Raw genomic sequence first — 21,355 nt, forward strand, 5'->3', positions numbered from 1 at the left:
GAGGGACAGCTATTGGGGAACTGTGGGGGGATCTTGGGTTCACGTTTTTTTTTCCCTGGTGGGAGATCTGTCAATGTGCCCTTGAGCAGGGCATTGACCCTGGATGCTTCTGTGTGTCGCTCTGAATGGGAGTCTGTCGGATGACTGGTATGATGTAGTTGAGGGGCTTCACTGCAAGTATATTGTATGTTTTGGATATTAAATAAAATTTTAAAAAGTGTAAAATATATGGATGAGAAGTGACAGAGTGGCTAAGATGCAATACATAGTGAAGGATACAGTATATACATATATGAGTAATGCAAAATATGTAAACATTCTTAGTGGCATTATTAAAAGTGACTGCTGTTCCTTTTTTTTTTTAAAGTGGCCAGTGATGTCAAGTCTGTAGGTAGGCAGTTACCTCTCTGTGCTAGTGGTGGCTGATTTTTAGCAATCTGATGGCCTTGAGATGGAAGCTTTTTTTTCAATCTCTCTGTACCAGCTCTGATGCACCTGTACTGACCTCGCCTTCTGGATGGAAGCGGGGTGAACAGGTAGTGGCTCGGGTGGTTGTCCTTGATGATCTTTTTGGCCTTCCTGTGACATTGGTGTTGTAGGTGTCCTGGAGGGCAGGTAGTTTGCCCCCGATCATGCGTTGTGCAGACCGCAGCACCCTCTGGAGAGCCCTGCGTTTGTGGGTGGTGCAGTTGCTGCACCAGGCGGTGATGCACCCGACAGGATCTTATGGGAGAGAGTAAAGGGAAGAAAAATAAGAACTTTCGATGTAATCTCACTGCTATTGTAATGTCATAGGTTTCCTGGTTGACAGTATTGTGGACCTCGGCAATATGGATGCTGAATGGTTTTTGTGTTGAGGGATTTGAATTAATTTTAGAAGCAGGCATATTTGTTCTCTCCAGTACCATTTCTAGGCGTCTTGCTTTAATATGTACTAATCCAGGTATTCCCAAACTAATCCAGGTATTCCCAAAACGCGCAATGCCGTCAGGGGTACGCCAAATAAATAAAAAAATCACATTTAATTAACACTTTTTCATAATTTAAAAAAAATATTCTTCACATTTTCAAACAGTCCATTTAGTAAGGCCCGCGTCCAGAGTCACATACCAGCTCTGTCTACCTGTTGACGACGTAAGTTTTTCTGCTTCTACGAGGACATCAAATGCTAACATCAGTAATTTGTTGTTAGCCCAGCTAGCATTGACACTGACAGTTGTGAATCTGATGCAGCCGAAGAGCTACTGCCCCCTTACCCGGGAAAGCACAGACGAAGAAGTGCAAATATGATGAACTACATTGATTTGGGGTTCACTTATATTGGGAGTAGTGCCTTTCCTCAGCCACAGTGTGTTTTATATGTGCAAAAGTACTATCTCACAACTCAGATGAAACTCTTGCGCAGACATTTAGAAACAAAACATGGCAATTTGAAAAATAAGCCACAGGAGATGACTTTCGAGTAGTAAGACATGTATAAAAGCAACAGATACCATTTAATTAGAAGCATCTTATATGCTGAGCTACCGAGTGGCTAGGACAGGCAAGCCCCATACTATTGTGGAGGATTTAATTCTTCCTGCTGCTGCGGATATGGCTGGGGGAAAAGGCAAAAAAAACTATACAGGCAATGCATGGCAGGAGATGTTTTGCAACAATTACTGCTTCGCATACAAGCCAGTGAATTCTATGCATTACAGCTGGATGAGTCAACAGACGTGGCGGGCCTGGCACAGCTCCTGGTTATGTCTGTTACGTTTTGGGGGGGGGGGTCAATTAAGAAAGACATCCTCTTCTGGAAACCAGGAAAGCAGGAGAGGATATTTTTAAAGTACTGGACAGCTTTGTGACATCAAATGGACTTTGGTGGTCAAGAAGTGTTGGTATCTGTACTGATGGCGCAAAAGCCATGACAGGGAGACATAGTGGAGTGGTAACGCGCGTGCCAGCAGTTGCTCCCGACGCCACTTGGGTACACTGCAGCATCCACCGAGAGGCTCTTGCTGCTAAGGTAATGCCTGACAGCTTGAAAGACGTTTTGGACACTACAGTGAAAATGGTTAACTTTTGTTAAAGCAAGGCCCCTGAACTCTCGTGTATTTTCTGCACAATGCAATGATATGGGCAGCGACCATGTAACACTTTTACAACATACAGAAGTGCGCTGGTTATCAAGGGGAAAAGTATTGACAAGTTCTTTTTTTGAATTGAGAGACGAGCTTAAAGTTTTCTATACTGACTATAATTTTCACTTGTCTGACCACTTGCATGATGACGTTTCTCACACGACTGGCCTATCTGGGTGATGTTTTTTCTCGCCTGAATGATCTGAATCTAGGATTACAGGGACTCTCCGCAACTATATTCAATGTGCAGGACAAAATTGAGGCTCTGATTAAGAAGTTGGAGCTCTTCTCTGTCTGCATTAACAAGGACAACACACAGGTCTTTCCATCATTGTATGATTTTTTTGGTGCGCAAATAAACTCAAGCTTACGGACAATGTCAAATGTGATATAACGAAGCACCTGAGTGAGCTGGGTGCGCAATTACGCAGGTAGTTTCCCAAAACTGATGACACAAACAACTGGATTTGTTATCCCTTCCATGCCCTGCCTCCAGTCCACTTACCGATATCTGAACAAGAGAGCCTCATCGAAATTGCAACAAGCGGTTCTGTGAAAATGTAATTTAATCAGAAGCCACTGCCAGACTTCTGGATTGGGCTGCGCTCAGACCATCCTGCCTTGGCAAATCGCGCTGTTAAGACACTGATGCCTTTTGCAAACACGTACCTATGTGAGAGTAGACCGCATCAAGCAACAATTCAGGAAACTGAAACATGTAGCCAAGCTTAAACAATCACGATTACCAGTGATGTTTTACTGACAGGGACCTACCAGTCATTGCTTATCAGACTCACCACATTGGTTTGTTGACACACCGTTTCCTCTGCTGCTTTCTTTTGTGGAGAAACTGTGAAATGGTTGGCTAGTTTGTTCATTCTGAGACTTGTGACATGGTGCCTGACATTTGTATTTCTATAATGACTGTTCTAACATTCCCTGTCAGTTTGTTTTTCTGGCTTTTTTCAGAGTGCATGGTTCTTCTACCACTAGTGTTTTGACTTGAAAATCAGTTTCCTGAAAGTTTATTATTGTCTAACATTGACCTGAAAATGGCTCCTGCGTTTAAATCGTGTTCCAGTGTCAAATCATTATTCCTTTCACAGCAATATCCCTTTCAGCTGGGAGCTGTAAGGAGCATCACATTCACTTCTGACTTCATTATCACTAGGCTCTTTGCTTGTTAACACAGACCACTAACTTGCCCTGCCTCTTGTTTCTTTGCTCTCTGCATCATACTCAAGTGGATGTTGAGCAGTAAGACTAGAATTTAGAAATCCACTCCAAACCGCTCTGTGTGTGTGTGTGTGTGTGTGTGTGTGTGCCTAGTCTAGTTATACTTTTGTGCTGAACCCTCAGCACCTAGAAACATGCCTTCACATCACAATTTCCTTTGGTCTCCGACTTGACTTTCCACAGTAGGCTAACCTAGAATTGTGTGCAGACATTGTGCTGTGTGCCATAATGGCTGCTTCATAATTATTTTAGCATCACATGAGCAATGGACCCCACACCCTGTACAGTAATTCAGATGAACCTCTTCTAAGCATGCATGGAATGAGGAGGAACATTGTACCTACATGTGGACATGGCATTGGTCCACACCACAATAGTAACCACCAATGCCATGTTTTCACCCCTCAGTAGTCAATGGCTGGATGTCTTGTCAGGGATGTTGGCTAGTGTTTTACCCATCACTCACAGTGTTGTTGTATGGTGCAATAGCAACCAGGAGAACAAGTGGTGGAGCTCTGAGCCCTCTTGCCTGTCAAAAAACCTGCCTTTTCCCAGCATGTTAATGTATGGGAAGGGTGAGTCATCATGACCCAAGCTGTTTCCACTTCCTCTGTTCCTGTCAAGGGGTTCTATCTAGCCTTTCAAGCTTGGCACCTCCATGTGTGAGGATGAAGACTTCACTGAAATACTATTGACCAAGCCTACACTATGAAGCCCACATGCATTACTTGTCATTGACTGCTCTGGTAATTTGGGCTAACAGGTGCATTCCAGCAGGATACAAATAAGGAGTAGCCAACATTTTTTCTTGCAAATAGTGTTAGCCCTCCGTGTCCTTTACCCTGCCAACTAATTCAAAGTCAGTGACTACCTGCAACACTATTCAAATGGTTTGACTAGGCAAACAAAATTCTTGTATTGGCTAGGCATAGGCTTATATTGTTTCTCGATTTGAATATTCCAGAGGGTTTTACATTAACTTTTTGTGGCTGCTAGATAAGGGAGGAAATTATGTTAATAAATGACTTGCTAGTTATCCCTGTTATTTTTTTATGTCATGAAAACACTTCCTTATGCTGGCATATTCAGCACTGGGGTCACAGTCCTCACATGCCCCTCCCTTCCTCCGGACAGTGACCCAACACACAGATGTGGTGTGATACGGAAAGGAAAACAAGAGGCACGGCTGTGCCATGGTAACAGTTAGGTGTACATTCCTCCAATGGGTTTTCTCAATGAAAAAAATCCATGAATCCACTGGAGTCGTATGTGGTCTGACAGCTGAAGGGACCGTGGTGTTCCTGCCATACTCCATCTCTGACCGTTTCCCTGTTGATTCAGTTCGTCCTGGGCAGCTTTGGCTGCTGTAGGCTGGGCTAGAGTGGGTTTGTACATAACAGGCTACATATTTCACTTTTAGGACAGAGGTTTAACAACTGATGATAAAATGAGTATCACTGGAAGGCATATCCCCTGAAACTGTACATTGTACCAATAGAGGGCAAAAGATGTCTCATTGTCATGAAGTTTTAAGGTATCTTTTTTCTTTTCTTCTTTTTTTGTAACTGAATAAATTGTTGCAACATCGGTTCTAAAGAACTTTCAGTGTTGCAATTACTAGGGCTGTGATGATGCCTGTATCACAATATATCAATGTATCAATTACTAGGGCTGTGATGATGCCTGTATTACAATATATCAATGTATCAATTACTAGGGCTGTGATGATGCCTGTATCACAATATATCAATGTATCAATTACTAGGGCTGTGATGATGCCTGTATCACAATATATCAATGTATCAATTACTAGGGCTGTGATGATGCCTGTATTACAATATATCAATGTATCAATTACTAGGGCTGTGATGATGCCTGTATTACAATATTTATTTCCATGGCAAAAATGAAAACACGAAGCAGAATCTGCTCTATTTAAGTTGTGTGCTATATCCTGGAAATTAAATAAATGTGACTCTGGATGACAACATAATGATGTTTTGTTTCCAACATTAGGGCTGTTTTCCTAAAGAAGTTAAATTCACTTCATGTTTTGTTTACTTGCCACGGTACAAACATGTATCGCCATACTGGTATCATCCCGGCCTGAACAAATATTAAAACGAGGACTAACCTTGTTCTTTAACCAAACATTTCAATTAAACTAAAGGCTGTTTTGCATGATAGGGTTGTCAATATTTAATGTGTATCACTTCTCAGAAATACCAGCCCTTTCCAAATTGAGCCATATACAATGAGCTGTCTTTTTAGTTAAATAATTGCATTTCTCTCTTGTCTATTCTGCTTTATTCCACTGGTGTTGCATGTTAGTAGGCTGTGTGGGACAATGCATAGGAGATGTCATGCCCATGTATGGGGGTTGATGGAGGCAATCTGAGCGTGCTCTGTTTTGTTTTCATACAAGGCCCCTCTGTTTCCTGATTTGATTAATCTTCTAACCTTGTTCTCACATTAAAAAGCCCACCAGCTCCTGTGTTTCTGTCCATCAGTGTGCCACGGTCTAGATTGCTACTATCATTAGCCCTCCCCCCAACAAATAGACTAAGAAAAGCTAGTGTAAATCTCTGAATATTTTCTCCCTGACTCGTTCATGAACATGTCATGGCAGGACGGGTGTGGCCCCTGCTTGTTGAATAGTTTACTCTTGCACACTGGGGCCACCATGACAATACAGTCTGTCTCTGTGTGTTTTACTGTGGGACCATTATCCCAGCAGCACTGTGTGAGCTGTGTGAGCTCCTCTCTTTAGGTAATTATTCCCAGAGCTGTGAAGCACGGAGTCTCCCCTTCATATCAAACACAGCATTAGCTGATGACCATACATTTCTTAATGGTGTTTTAAAATAGCTTCTCAGGTAGTAGGCTAACACATCAACAGCAGTGAGAATCTCTGAAAGGAACCGGTCATCTCAGCCAATCTCTTTTGAATATGTTTTTTGTATGGCGACTTTGTAGTCTCCTTGCGTATGACGTTATAGACGGGTTGGTTGTTTAGCAACAAAACTGGCGCGCTTGGCAACTATGGGGAAAGACAGACCAGGGTTGGCTTAGATTATTAACAGCATATAAACTATATTTAGTCTCCAATGTTTATTTAAAAAAAAAATACATTTGCACAATGAGCTTGTTGTCTCTCAAATACATCGTTACAGTTGTTTGTTAGCTAGCTAGTGAATATTAGCCATATTAGCATAGACGTGACATCAGTAAAAACACCTCAAAACAAGACATGGTATCAAGATAAAACTTGCCAAAAAGAGCCACCTATGAGTCCCCACATGGCAGCTTCTTGTCATTGTTGCTAGCTATCTGGCCATCCAGAATCACAACAACATGGCCTTCTGCCCCATTGAGAAGCATGCACATTGTTTTCATGACGATGTCAGCTAACCAGTATACAGCCAGCTAGCAGGTGGACTGCTTAAACAGCAACTCATTTGGCTCCTATCCTCAGGTGTGTTCGACTGTTTGTATCTGACCATTCTTTAAAGCCTTTGTTGACTAGGAGTGGACCAATGATAACGCTTGGTGGATAAGCTGTTCTGTGTGGCGGTGAGTCTCGTGCTCCAGCTGTGTGTGTGTGTGTGTGTGTGTGTGTGTGTGTGTGTGTGTGTGTGTGTGTGTGTAAGCCTGTTTAGCGTGGCTACCGCGCTTCGTGGTAGAGAGTTGAGACGCTGCCCTGGTGTCGCTGTGAGAGCCAGTCCGTCCCTGGCCGTGCTCTGTCTTCATTACCCAGAGTTGTGTGGAGGCACACTGCCAAAGCTTGCTCTTTAGCATCTCAGTGTCACAGCACTTTAAGGAAATTGATGGCCTATGTCTAAATCTGAGCCCGTCTTCATGCAGCTGAGTTCACTCCTCTCAGGATTATGCTTTGCCTCCACAGTTCTCTCCACTGTCACACTTAGCCGTACTTTTGACTTGCAAACTGAGGGCTTCATCAGCGGAGAGCTTGGAGACTGGGTTGATTTGCTCATTTACCAGGCTTGGGACTGTCTGGGAGACATTCCTACCTGCCTCGGCTCTCGCCAACCTCTTGTTTTAACGTTAACGCTATTGTTTTTTCACAAAAGTGGCAACTGTTTACTTTTTTTGTATTTTTTGACATATCCCTCCTTTTTAAGGATAATCTTTTTTTCAGATGTTTATTCATCTAATCTCCTCAGATCCACTTCTAGTCTACAGATGCATTCTGGAGGTAGAGGAAAATCGAATGTAGATGAAGGTTTATTCTCCCCAGATGAAATAGTCTGCTGTCAATGCTCTCCCTTCATAGAAAAACATTGTTCCTTTGCCACACTGTTGTGCACTTAAGTGTTTTTGTGTTCGTCTAGCAGATGTGATTTATTTATTTATTTATTTATTTATTTTTGTAATTTCTCCCTGAGTATTTCTTGAGCCCTTTCAAATTCAAATGTTTAAACACTCTCAACTCTGATAGTACACAGCTGTCAGGGAAGAGGCTGTATTTTCCACTTCGGCAGGATCCTAAGGAGCCCCTCAGTGTGAATGAAGTGGGACCATGTTCCCATCAATGGGCAGCTCTGGAGACACCAGACTGGACACACACAGTCTAGCCCTACCGACCGGACTGACTAGTGAGAGGAGCAGTTTGACCATTTGCCCAGTGTTGCCAAGCTGTCTGGGCAGAGGAATATTCTCAGCTAGCATCAGGCAGTATAGTAGACAGTCTCAATAAAGCTCTAACACTGCAACCAGCCAGCATAGCATCAGTCAGCCAACAGCTGAGCTACATATGAGCAGGAGCCAGTGTGCTGTTCCTATGGGACTAGCTTTCATTTTAACCTGAAAAAGAACTGAATGAATAAGTGATGGCTGCTTCCATCCCGTGCTGATTGCTAAAAGTGTGACCGTTGCATCTAAAAGCTCTTTAAAAGCCTCCTGGTTCTACATTAATGTCCCCTCGCTCTCCTGTAATGTAACAGGGCACCACACAGTGACAGACGCACAGGAGAGAGAGTAGCCTCGTGTGGAATTACGATGCATGTCAGTGTCCCACTCTTAACCTCTATGGGCTAGGTGGGACGCTTGCGTCCCACCTACGTAACAGCCACTTGCAGCCTGTGGCGCGATTTTCAAAACCTTAAAAATCCTATTACTTCAATTTCTCAAACATATGACTATTTTACAGCTATTTAAAGACAAGACTCTCGTTAATCTAACCACACTGTCCGATTTCAAAAAGGCTTTACAACGAAAGCAAAACATTAGATTATGTCAGCAGAGTACCAAGCCAGAAATAATCAGACACCCATTTTTCATGCCAGCATATAATGTCACCAAAACCCAGAAGACAGCTAAATGCAGCACTCACCTTTGATGATCTTCATCAGATGACAACCCTAGGACATTATGTTATACAATACATGCATGTTTTGTTCAATCAAGTTCATATTTATATCAAAAACCAGCTTTTTACATTAGCATGTGACGTTCAGAACTAGCATACTAGTTCATACTAGCAAACTTCCGGGGAATTCGCTAACATTTTACTAAATTACTCACGATAAACGTTCACAAAAAGCATAACAATTATTTTAAGAATTATAGATACAGACCTCCTCTATGCACTTGATATGTCCGATTTTAAAATAGCTTTTTGGTGAAAGCACATTTTGCAATATTCTAAGTACATAGCCCAGGCATCACGGGCTCGCTATTTAGACACCCGGCAAGTTTAGCACTCACCATAATCATATTTACTATTATAAAAGTTTGATTACCTTTTGTTGTCTTCGTCAGAATGCACTCCCAGGACTGCTACTTCAATAACAAATGTTGGTTTGGTCCAAAATAATCCATCGTTATATCCGAATAGCGGCGTTTTGTTCGATGCGTTCCAGACACTATCCGAAATGGTAAAGAAGTGTCGCGCGCATGGCGCAATTCGTGACAATAAAATTCTAAATATTCCATTACCGTACTTCGAAGCATGTCAACCGCTGTTTAAAATCAATTTTTACGCCATTTTTCTCGTAGAAAAGCGATAATATTCCGACAGGGAATCTCCTTTTCGGCAAACAGAGGAAAAAATCACAAAGGCGGGGGCGGTCGGGTCACGCGCATAAGCCCAGAGTCCCTTGATCGGCCACTTGAGAAAGGCGATAATGTGTTTCAGCCTGGGGCTGGAATGACGACATTCTGTTTTTTCCCGGGCTCTGAGAGCCTATGGAAGACGTGGGAAGTGTCACGTTAGAGCAGAGATCCTTAGTAAAAGATAGAGATGGAAAAGTTCAAGAAATGGTCAGACAGGCCACTTCCTGTAAAGGAATCTCTCAGGTTTTGACCTGCCATTTGAGTTCTGTTATACTCAGACACCATTCAAACAGTTTTAGAAACTTTAGGGTGTTTTCTATCCATATGTAATAAGTATATGCATATTCTAGTTACTGGGTAGGAGTGGTAACCAGATTAAATCGGGTATGTTTTTTATCCAGCCGTGTCAATACTGCCCCCTAGCCCTAACAGGTTAACGAGCAACGTTTATCCCCTAGCCAGAACTAGATAAGTGAAGAGTTTTATCACAGCCGAGCAGGTGGAAGCAGGGGCCGCGCCGCTGCTGCCTCCGGGAGAGCACTCCATCTAACGCTGCTGATGACTACAAAGTTTTTAGTGATTTCTCCTTTCTTTACTCTGTGCAGGTTTGCTTTGCTCAAACTGTGAAGGTGTTTTCCTCATGTATTTCAACCACAATCACTGTAAGGAGAATTCTAAAGAACTCTCTAGCTTCTGATCTAGGCTATATGCTTATAGGCTAAACATACACATAGATAGTACAACTGTTGGAGTGCACCAAGTCTTTGCCTTGCCTTATGAGCAACCTTGACAATCTATAAAGTAAACTCCCTTACCTCAGAGTGGAAGATGGCTTTTTGGTCTAGTGGTATGGTTTACTCTGGAGTAGGGCTGTCCCTGACTTAAACCCCCCCCGTGACAAATCAACTTGAAATGGGGCCATGTTTACTGGTTGCTCAGGAGGTAAAGGAGAAGTCAGGTGTGTGGAATAAATGTGACTCGTTGTTGAAAATACTGGAGATCAAGAAAAAGGTAAGGAGCAAGTGCTACGTGCATGTTATATGTGCTGTATAGATAACTATAATTTCTGTGAATGTTTGGAACAATGTAAACAAAATAAATGTGTACCAGAGTCATTATTATTTTTTAAGCCTTTATTAGAGCAGTCGACTAAATTGGGTCAGCCGTACTCTGGAGTGTGGCGTACTGATGACCAGGTTTTGATAGCAGTCGGTTAGTAATGGTGGTACTCCTCAGCTTTATTGAAAAGTATGTAAGCCTTTTTCATGTCTTAGTCGTGACAGACTTTCAGCATGCTTATAGAGAAGACCACTCAACATGTACTGCGCTGACACAAATGATTGGTGGAAATAAATTGATAAGATTGTCATATCAAATTTTATTGGTCACATGCACATGGTTAGCAGATGTTATTGCGAGTGTAGCAAAGTGCTTGTGCTTCTAGTTCCGACAGTGAAGTAATATCTAACCAAGTAATCTAGCAACTACCTAATACACACATCTAAGGAATGGAATAAGAATATATTCATAGAAATATATGGATGAGCAATGACCGAGCGGCATAGGCAAGATGCAATAGATGGTATGAAATACAGTATATACATATAAGATGAATAATGCAAGATATGTAAACATTAGTGGTATTATTAAAGTGACTAGTGATCAATTTATTAAAGTGGCCAATGATTTGAAGTATGTATGTAGGCAGCAACCTCTCTGTGTTAGTGATGGCTGTTTTAACAGTCTGATGGCCTTGAGATTGAAAAACAGCTTCTATCTCTCGGTCCCAGCTTTGATGCACCTGTACTGACCTCGCCTTCTGGATGGAAGCGGGGTGAACAGGTAGTGGCTCGGGTGGTTGTCCTTGATTTATCTTTTTGGCCTTCCCTTGACATCGGGTGCTGTAGGTGTCCTGTAGGGAGGGAGTTTGCCCCAGGTGATCTGCTGTGCAGACAGCACCACACTCTGGAGAGCCCTGCGGTTGTGGGCGGTGCAGTTGACGTACCAGGTGGTGATACAGCCCGACAGGCTGCTCTCTATTGTGCATCTGTAAAAGTTTGTTTTTGGTGACAAGCCAAATTTCTTCAGCCTCCTGAGGTTGAACAGGCGCTGTTGCGCCTTCTTCACCACACTGTCTGTGTGGGTGGACCATTTCAGTTTGTCAGTGACGTGTACGCAGAGGAACTTAAAACTTTCCACCTTCTCCCCTACTGTCCTGTCGATGTGGATAGGGGGGTGCTCCCTCTGCTGTTTACTGAAGTCCACGGTCATTTTTATTCACCCCCCCACCTTTTATTTAACCAGGTAGGCCAGTTGAGAACTAGTTTGTTTTGTTGACGTTGAGTGTGAGGTTGTTTTCCTGACACCACACTAACGAGTGCCCTCACCACCTCCCTATAGGCTGTCTCATTGTTGTTGGTAATCAAGCCTATTACTGTTGTGTCGTCTGCAAACTTGATTGAGTTGGAGGCGTGCATGGTCACGCAGTCATGGGTGAACAGGGAGTACAGTAGAGGGCTGAGAACGCACCCTTGTGGGGACCCAGTGTTGAGGATCAGCGAAGTGGAGATGTTGTTTCCTACCTTCACCACCTGGGGGCTGCCCGTCAGGAAGTCCAGGACCCAATTGCACAGGGCGGGGTTGAGACCCAGGGCCTCAAGCTTAATGATAAGCTTGGAGGGTATTATGGTGTTGAATGCTGAGCTGTAGTCAGTGAACAGCATTCTTACGTAGGTATTCCTTTGTCCAGATGGGATAGGGCAGTGTGATGGCAATTGCATCATCTGTGGACCTATTGGGGGTGGTATGCAAATTGAGGTGGGTCTAGACAGGTAAGGTGGAGGTGATATGATCCTTGACTAGTCTCTCAAAGCATTTGTGACAGATGTGAGTGCTACGGGCAATAGTCATTTAGATCAGTTAATTTAGCTTTCTTGGGAACCGGGACAATGGTGGCCATCTTGAAGCATGTGGGGACAGCAGTCTGGGATAGGGAGAGATTGAAAATGTCCGTAACCACACCAGCCAGCTGGTCTGCGCATGCTCTGAGGATGCAGCTAGGGATGCTGTCTGGGCCGGCAGCCTTGCGAGGGTTAACACGTTTAAATGTCTTACTCATGTCGGCCACGGAGAAGGAGAGCCCACAGTCCTTGGTAGCGGGCAGTGTCGGTGGCACTGTATTAACCTCAAAGCAGGCAAAGAATGTGTTTAGTTTGTCTGGAAGCAAGACGTCGGTGTCCGTGACGTGGCTGGTTTTCTTTTTGTAGTCTGTGATTGTCTGTAGACCCTACCACGTACGTGTAGTGTCTGAGCCGTTGAATTGTGACTCCACTTTGTCTCTATACTGACATTTCGCCTGTTTAATTGCATTACGGAGGGAATAACTATACTGTTTGTATTCGGCCATATTCCCAGTCACCTTTCCATGGTTGAATGCAGTGGTTTGCGCTTTCAGTTTTGCGCAAATGCCGCCATCTATCCATGGTTTCTGGTTAGGGTAGGTTTTAATAGTCACAGTGGGTACAACATCTCCTTCTTTATGCGCTGATTATTCAGTGAGTGAGTTTATAAGTCAATATTATTCTCTGAGGCTACCCGGAACATGTCCCGGTCTACGTGATCAAAACAATCTTGAAGCGTGGATTCCGATTGGTCAGACCAGCGTTGAATAGTCCTTATCAAGGGTACATCCTGTTTGAGTTTATGCCTATAGGAAGGGAGGAGCAAAATGGCTGTTGTGGTATCGGCTTGAGGGGGGATATACACATGGCTGTGACAATAACCGACGAGAATTCTCTTGGGAGATAATTAGGTTGGCATTTGATTGTGAGGAGTTCTAGGTCAGGTGAACAAAAGGACTTGACTTCCTGTATGTTGTTACAATTACACCATGAGTCGTTAATCATGTAACATACACCCCCGCCCTTCTTCTTCCCGGAGAGATTATTTCTGTCGGCGCTACGCACAAAGAATCCCGGTGGCTGTACCGACTGACAGCATATCCCGAGAGAGCCATGTTTCTTTGAAACAGAGTATGTTACAATCCCTGATGTCTCTGTGGGAGCTGTACTGTTCGATTTCAGTGCAGCCTTAGCTATGATTGACCATAACCTGTTGTTGAGAACTTGTGTTATGGCTTTTCAACCTCAGCCATATCGTGGATTCAGAGCTATCTATCTAATAGAACTCAGAGGGTTGTCTTTAATGTCAAACATGTAAATTATGGTGTACCCCAGGTAAGGTTGCACATTTTGGGAATATTCAGAGGTGGGAACTTTTTCCATGGGAATAAACGGAAATATATGCAAATTAATATTAATACCATTTCAATTTTATGTTTTTTTGCAGTGGATATATTTACCATATCATATGGAGACAGAAACATAAGGTAAAATGTTTATCATAAGTAGACATAATTGCAAATGATTAAATCCTTCCAATAGAAATAAAAACAATTTAGTTACGAATTGAACTTTTAATTAAATGAGTTGACTCTTCACATGGGATGATTTCACTGAACAACAAAATAAAGGGAATATTGAACAATCCCCAATGATCCATTGCATCTCCCAAAAACGTTTTCAATAAACATCTGTAAAATGATAGTCTAGAAACTAAAGCTTTGGTAGTCTTCCTCTCAGGCTTCCATGTCTTCTCCCTGGACCTCCTCAATGTCCACCTCTTGAACATCAGACTGAGGCCTCATCTTCACTGTCACTTTCCAGCCTTGTTGAGGACAGCTTGTTGTCAGGCTAAAAAAAACTCAAATTTGCCTGGATGGCCACCAATTGTTTAACCCTTGTATTGTTCAGCCTGTTGCGTGCTTTGGTATGTGTGTTCCCAAACAAGGACCAGTTGCGCTTTGAGGCAGCTAATGTTGGTGGGATTTGGAGGATGATGGAGGCAACAGGGGAAAGAGCCTCAGCTCCACAAAGTCCCTTCCACCAGGTGGCTGATGAGATATGTTGGCACGACTGCCATATTGCGTCTCCATCCCAAAGCCCTTGCTTGGAAGTGTACTTCGCCAGGCTACCAAGAACTTTGCCCTCATCCAGGCCAAGGTGACGAGACACGGTAGTGATGACACTATAGGCCTTGTTGATCTCTGCACCAGACAGGATGCTCTTGCCAGCATACTTGGGGTCCAACATGTACGCTGTGGCGTGTATGGGCTTCAGGCAGAAGTCTTCATGGTTTTTTATGTATTTCAGAACTGCAGTTTCCTCTGCTTGGAGCAACAGTAAAGTGGGCAGGGCAGTACGGATTTCTTCTCTCACATCTGCAAACAGAGTCTGAACAGCAGACAGGATGGCATTGTCTCTCTCAATCCGTGCAACTGCTATAAGTTTCAGGCTGCTTACCACGCTCTCCCAAAACACATCCAGGAGGATCCTCTTCATTGGGCTGTCCATATCGGCAGACTGTGATATGGCCATTTCTTGGAGAGACTCCTTCTCCTCCAGGAGACAGTCAAACATGATGACAACACCACCCCAACGGGTGTTGCTGGGCAGCTTCAATGTGGTGCTATTATTCTTCTCACTTTGCTGCTATAACTTGATGACCCTTCACATACCTAACCATTTCCTTGGCTCTCCTGTAGAGTGTATCCATTGTTTTCAGTACCCTGATGTCCTTCAGGAGCATATTCAATGCATGAGCAGCACAGCCAATGGGTGTGATGTGAGGGTAGGACCCCTCCACTTTAGACCAAGCAGCCTTCATGTTCGCAGCATTGTCTGTCACCAGTGAAAATACCTTCTGTGGTACAAGGTCATTGATGACTGCCTTCAGCTCATCTGCAATGTAGAGACCGGTGTGTCTGTTATCCCTTGTGTCTGTGTTTTGTAGAATACTGGTTTAGGGGTGGAGATGATGTAGTTAATTATTCCTTGCCCACGAATATTCGACCACCCATCAGAGATGATTGCAATACAGTCTGCTTTCTCTATGATTTGCTTGACCTTCACTTGAACTCTGTTGAGCGCTGCATCCAGAAAATGAGTAGATAAAGCATGTCTGGTTGGAGGAGTGTATGCTGGGCGAAGAACATTCAGAAATCTCTTCCAATACACATTGCCTGTGAGCAGAGGTGAACCAGTTGCATACATAGCTCGAGCAAGACATTCATCAGCATTTCCCTGTGTGAAACTGACTGCATAAAATCCTAGTGATTTCCCCGTAGATATTAAACAAAATGCACATGGTTTTAGCCATTTGTTTAAAAAATAAAAAAATAAATAAAGGTTTTGTTTCCTATGTACTGTAGAAGACTGTCATTTGAACTGTGGGAAACAGACTAGAGAAAGTCAGCCTGAGAACTGGTAATGAGAGTGTAAACCCTCAAAGGTGGTTAAGCATAGATTTTTATTTTTAAATATATTTTTTTAAATAAATATAACCTTAACTAGTCAAGTCCGTTAAGAACAACTTCTTATTTACAATGAAAGCCTACCAGAGAACCGTGGGCAGAACAACATATTTTGACCTTGTCAGCTCGGGGATTCGATCCAGCAACCTTTCGGTTACTGGCCCAATGTTCTAACCACTAGGCTACCTGCCGCCTAGATTAGTAACTTGATTTGATTTATTAGGATCTCCATTAGCCGACGCCAATGGTGACAGCTAGTCTTACTGGGGACCGACATATAATGGAAAAATGCATTACGAAAGACTTCACAATTGACATACATTTCTAAGAACATTAACATGCAGTGTGTGTGTGTGTGCATGATCAGTTCCACATACGTCAGTACATACACACAACAAGTAGGTCACGTGGAGGCGACGTAGGAATAGGGTTGCAAAGGGTCGGAAACTTTCTGATGCCTGGAACCCCTGCTAGGAGCTGGAAATGATGAGAATGGTGTTTGTGTCAGATAATAAAGTGGTCTGAGTCAGCAGGAGGCAGAGTAAAGGGTGTCTAGCTAGCTGCTCTTGATGGGAATCACTCTAGGTCTCTATGATGGGAAGGGGAGTGGGGATATCATTGGCAGCACACTGCAGCCTTGTGGAAGGTGTTTCCCCAGCATTTCAACACTGTAAATATCTAACACACACTCAAAGAATGCATTCAAAATGTGTTTGCGGTAGCCAATTGTTTCAATTGATTGTTTTGACTATTGCTGCAGCAGTTTTAGATGGGATGGGAAAAAGTGAATATAGCAAATATTGAGCTGAAAAATAACCATTTGGTCTCTGTAGGATCTTGTGGGTGTCCTTCACAAGTGAAGCTATTCTTAGTCCCAAAAACAGTGCTTCAGGAAGTAACATCTTTATCCAAGGAAGGATGAAATGGAAAACACGCACACGCCTACATGTTAAAGTGTAGGTGATAGGCTGTAGCAAATGCACATAGGCTGTCATGTCCAGACCAATGCTGACATGAGGGAGGCCCCTAAAAATGTAGCCAAACTTGAATGACTTTTAATTGTGTGTGTGTGCTAAACGGCAGTCATGTTTGGCAAATATAATATAGGATCATTAATAATATCTATTGGCTTGATTCTGTCGACATACTTCAGTCACTGTTCCTTCAGATAGGAGAGAAGTGCCAGTGCTTGTTGCACACTGCAAGATCACCCACCTTGCAATCTTAGTGGATGCAGTCAACATTTTGTAACTCTTTTACCATAAACTTAATTGTTTAAAATCTGGAAGTTATTTTTTTCATTTTATGAAGCATGTCTTACTGTGTTCTGACCATAGGAATGTTACGGGGTTTCGTTTAACACGTCCTCATGTCATTGAAACCTGTTTCTCATGTTCTCAACTTTCTTTCGTTGTCCAGCAGCGAAAGTCACAATCCTAGTCATATTAACAAACCGTCTTTAGATCTTCCCTCTTACTAAATTCATATTTTCGTTTCTGTCATGTGAAACTGCTAGCATTTGCACTTTTGAGAACGGTGTTTTCCTGCTAATTGCATTTTGGAACATTTGCGCCAAATAGCCTACTGCCATGTGCGAATTGCTGCGTTTATAATGAATGTGAAGAAATAAACTATTAGGCTATCAACATTTTTAATCTATACCTTCTGACCTGTTGCATTAGTTATTGCCAATAGAATAGGTAAACTTTTCTACCCATGGGGGATAGTAGATTGACATAGGCTAGTGATTTTGCTGTTCTTAACTCATTCTTGTTGGCTGACGAACGGTAAATGTGGACAGTTCTTCTAACATCTTATATGCGCCTCGGAATTTGATAAGAGGGACGCGCGCTGCAGCATGCCTATTGTGTGTCTTCATTAGTAGCCTACTTCAGAGCTGCAATGCCTGTGAGAAGGACCCGATCACGTGACGTTCATTGGTTAATAAGAATTGAGATATCTGAGCGAGCCATGTGAGTGAGAGGTGCTTCGGAGCACGGTGATTAGCAGCCGGAAGAAGGGAATTTATAATCATTGTATTCAGCCCAAAGGCACAACGGTCACTTTTGCAGCAACGGTTAGGGGCATGACGGCCACAGAAGGGGGCATCGGCCTGATCGTCAGCAAACTTGATGATGGAGTTGGTGTTGTGTAAAGCGAACGTATGAATTAGGCTATTATATATTTGTTGCCCCCCCCCAGTACATCAAATTTAAAATGCTCTGGTGATTTAAAATTTATAAAAACAAAACATTAGTGGGAAACAAAAAATCTCTCTCTGAAGTTTGACAAATGGCAATTTTTCTGTGTTGGCGGAGTTTCTCTGCTGTAATGTGTTTCTGAGAGCAGGGGGAGGGAAGATGAGACTGGGGCTGGGGATTGGATCACATCAGTGTAGAGATGCCTGGAACCCCTGCTAGGAGCTGGAAATGATGAGAATGGTGTTTGTGTCAGATAATAAAGTGGTCTGAGTCAGCAGGAGGCAGAGTAAAGGGTGTCTAGCTAGCTGCTCTTGATGGGAATCACTCTAGGTCTCTATGATGGGAAGGGGAGTGGGGATATCATTGGCAGCACACTGCAGTCTTGTGGAAGGTGTTTTCCCCAGCATTTCAACACTGTAAATATCTAACACACACTCAAAGAATGCATTCAAAATGTGTTTGCGGTAGCCAATTGTTTCAATTGATTGTTTTGACCATTTGCTGCAGCAGTTTTAGATGGAATGGGAAAAGTGAATGAACCAAATATTAAGCTGAAAATAACCATTGGGCCTCTATAGTATTGTACTATCTTGTTGGCGCAGGTGTCCTTCAAAGTGCAACTATTCTTAGTTCCAAAAATAGTTATTGAGGAAGTAACATCTTCATCCAAAGAAGAATGAAATGGAAAAAACACACACACACACACACACACACACACACACACACACACAGTAAGTCTGAATCAATGGTGAGAACGAGAGAAATTCACACATCCTGCTGTTGTATTATTCATAACATACTTGTGAATCTAGTCAAGGCTAAAGCTTTCATAATGAGGGATTATGTGTCATGGTCTCGGGTTAAAAATAATTCCTTATAGACGTTTTGAGGTAGTGCTGTTCTGAAGGTTTGTCACTGCACCCCATGCCTATCAGGAATGAGTTGTTTGACATTTTAATTGGCCATTAAAAGCCTGTTCTCACCTCGGTTCCTGCAGGTCAGTATGGAAACCCTCTGAACAAGTACATCCACCACTATGAGGGCCTGTCCTACGACACTGAGGCCCTGCACAGCAACCACCAGAGAGCCAAGAGGGCCGTCTCCCACGAGGACAAGGTCCTGCAGCTTGACTTCCACGCACATGGAAGGTACGTCACACTCTTTAGTCTACTGTACATTAAAAGTTCATTAGATATCTAGCGTTAGCCTGGTTGCCAAATCTGTTGTGCTTTAGCCAACTCATCTGATTTATTGTTGTAATGCCATTAATTGACTTATCATTGAATGACATGACAATGTCAGTCAGAGGAGTTGGATAGAATACGAACAGATCAGGTAAGTCGAGCGTCACGCCCAACTCAACAAATCTGTTGATGCTCGTAGCAAATAACTGACCTGTGACGTGTTTTCCTGCATGAGCAAAAGCTTTTTTCAAGGGAGGTATCGCCCAATGAAGTCTCTGTGTGGGGTTTTGGATTACAGGAATATCTTAACATCCTGACCGCTGGAATCTTGTGAGAAAACATTGTATTTCCCACACTGGCTGGGACATTGAGAGCAGTGTGGTAGTCTGGCTTGGCATTGTACACCAGCATGATGCATGGATAGCCTACTGGAAGACAGAGGGTGTTCTCTGGTAACCAGGCCTAAAGTGTTATATTAGCCTGCAGAAAGCTACTACTTCTCACACCTATTCCTACCAAACGTTTAGTATTCTGTCCTAGGCTGACTCTGTGCCTGTCTGTATGTGGGATGAGTTGATGGTTATTGGGTTAATAAATCATGCCGATTGTAGTCTCCAGCTATCTCTGACCTTAACTGATATGATCACCAAGGAGTTTTTCCAAATCACATCTTCTCAAAACACAAACCTAGAGGTTAATATGAAGAGATGGAAAAGATGTGCATACATCTCAGAGAAGGGCTGCTGTCTGGTTTTTGGTTAATCCAAAATGCTTTGTTTGGGGAATGATAGCCAGGAGCTCGCTCTTGCTCTCCCCCCCCCCCCACATAATCTGCTGTTTCTATTTCAGATGGTAGATAGTCTTACTGATTTTGGGACTGGCAGTCCATGTTACCACCTGTCTCTTAACTAAGTTGACCCTCACCCTCCCAACAGGGCAAAATCCTCTCTGTCCTCCTCTGACAGTTCACAAACCGTCAGTACAGGACTGTGTATTTATTCTGCCAGCTCTGTCCTCCCTCCTTTGTCACGGGAGCGGTACTGAGTCCTGACCTTTGTGTGGATTCACTCCCAGTGAAGGGAAGGGGGTATCGTCCTCTTGTGTAACAGACACCAGCAGCACCTCAGGCGGAGGCAGGCAGAGCAGACTGTAGAGTAGTTATTTTGGGAGCTGCAATACAGCTAGACCTATCTGTTAAAGAGTTGTTCACAGAAACTATCTCTGCTATAGTGTTACCTACCTTCTAATCCCAAAGCTACTGGGCAGAGGACTCTTGTCACATAGGCTACCATGTTTCTTTAGAAGGTATGTACAACATCATGTGCATGTCACTTTCCTGTCAAATTATGATATTCATGTCAGTTTTAACCCATCCCCCGGCTTAAATCACATCAGTCCTATTCTGTTCAAGTAGACCCTAGTTTCTCTTTCATAATGGCACCATTTTATGTTTTGGAAACATTTACTTGGGGTGATCACTAGAGGTCGACCGATTTTAATCGGCATGGCCGATTTTTAAAGTTTTCATAACAATCGGTAATCAGCATTTTTGGATGCCGACTATGGCCGATTACATTGCATTTCACGAGGAAACTGCGTGGCAGGCTGACCACCTGTTACGTGAGTGCAGCGTCTAAAGGACCTTGTGGCTGCAACGAGCCATGCTAAGTTGCTAGCTAGCATTAAACTTATCTTGTAAAAAACAATCAATCTTCACATAATCACTAGTTAACTACACATGATTGATATTACTAGGTTAACTAGCTTGTCCTGCGTTGCATATAATTAACGCGGTGCCTGTTAATTTATCATCGAATCACAACCTACTTCGCCAAACGGGTGATGATTTAACAAAAGCACAATCGTTTTACCAATGTACCTAACCATAAACATCAATGGCTTTCTTAAAATCAATACACAGAAGTATATATTTTTAAAACCTGCATATTTAGTCATGTTAGCAGGCAATACTTCTCTTGCGTTCAGTGCAAACAGAGTCAGGGTATATGCAACAGTTTGAGCCGCCTGGCTCGTTGTGAACTGTGTGAAGACCGTAATTAATTTTCCAGAATTTCACATAATTATGACATAACATTGAAGGTTGTGCAATGTAACAGCAATATTTAGACTTAGGGTTGCCACCCGTTCGATAAAATACGAAAC

General features: G+C 43.0%; 1 protein-coding gene across 1 annotated transcript in view; it reads left to right on the forward strand.

The window, feature by feature from the left end:
* The window catches only part of LOC106587342 (disintegrin and metalloproteinase domain-containing protein 10), a 105,194-nt gene that overhangs the window by 11,579 nt on the left and 72,260 nt on the right, over positions 1-21,355 (forward strand). Inside the window, exon 2 of the mRNA XM_014175660.2 lies at positions 19,006-19,156. Coding sequence (XP_014031135.1) covers positions 19,006-19,156 — 151 coding nt within the window. The remainder of the gene's footprint in view (positions 1-19,005; positions 19,157-21,355) is intronic.

Source organism: Salmo salar, chromosome ssa26 (assembly GCF_905237065.1).
Source record: "Salmo salar chromosome ssa26, Ssal_v3.1, whole genome shotgun sequence".
NCBI lineage: Eukaryota > Metazoa > Chordata > Actinopteri > Salmoniformes > Salmonidae > Salmo > Salmo salar.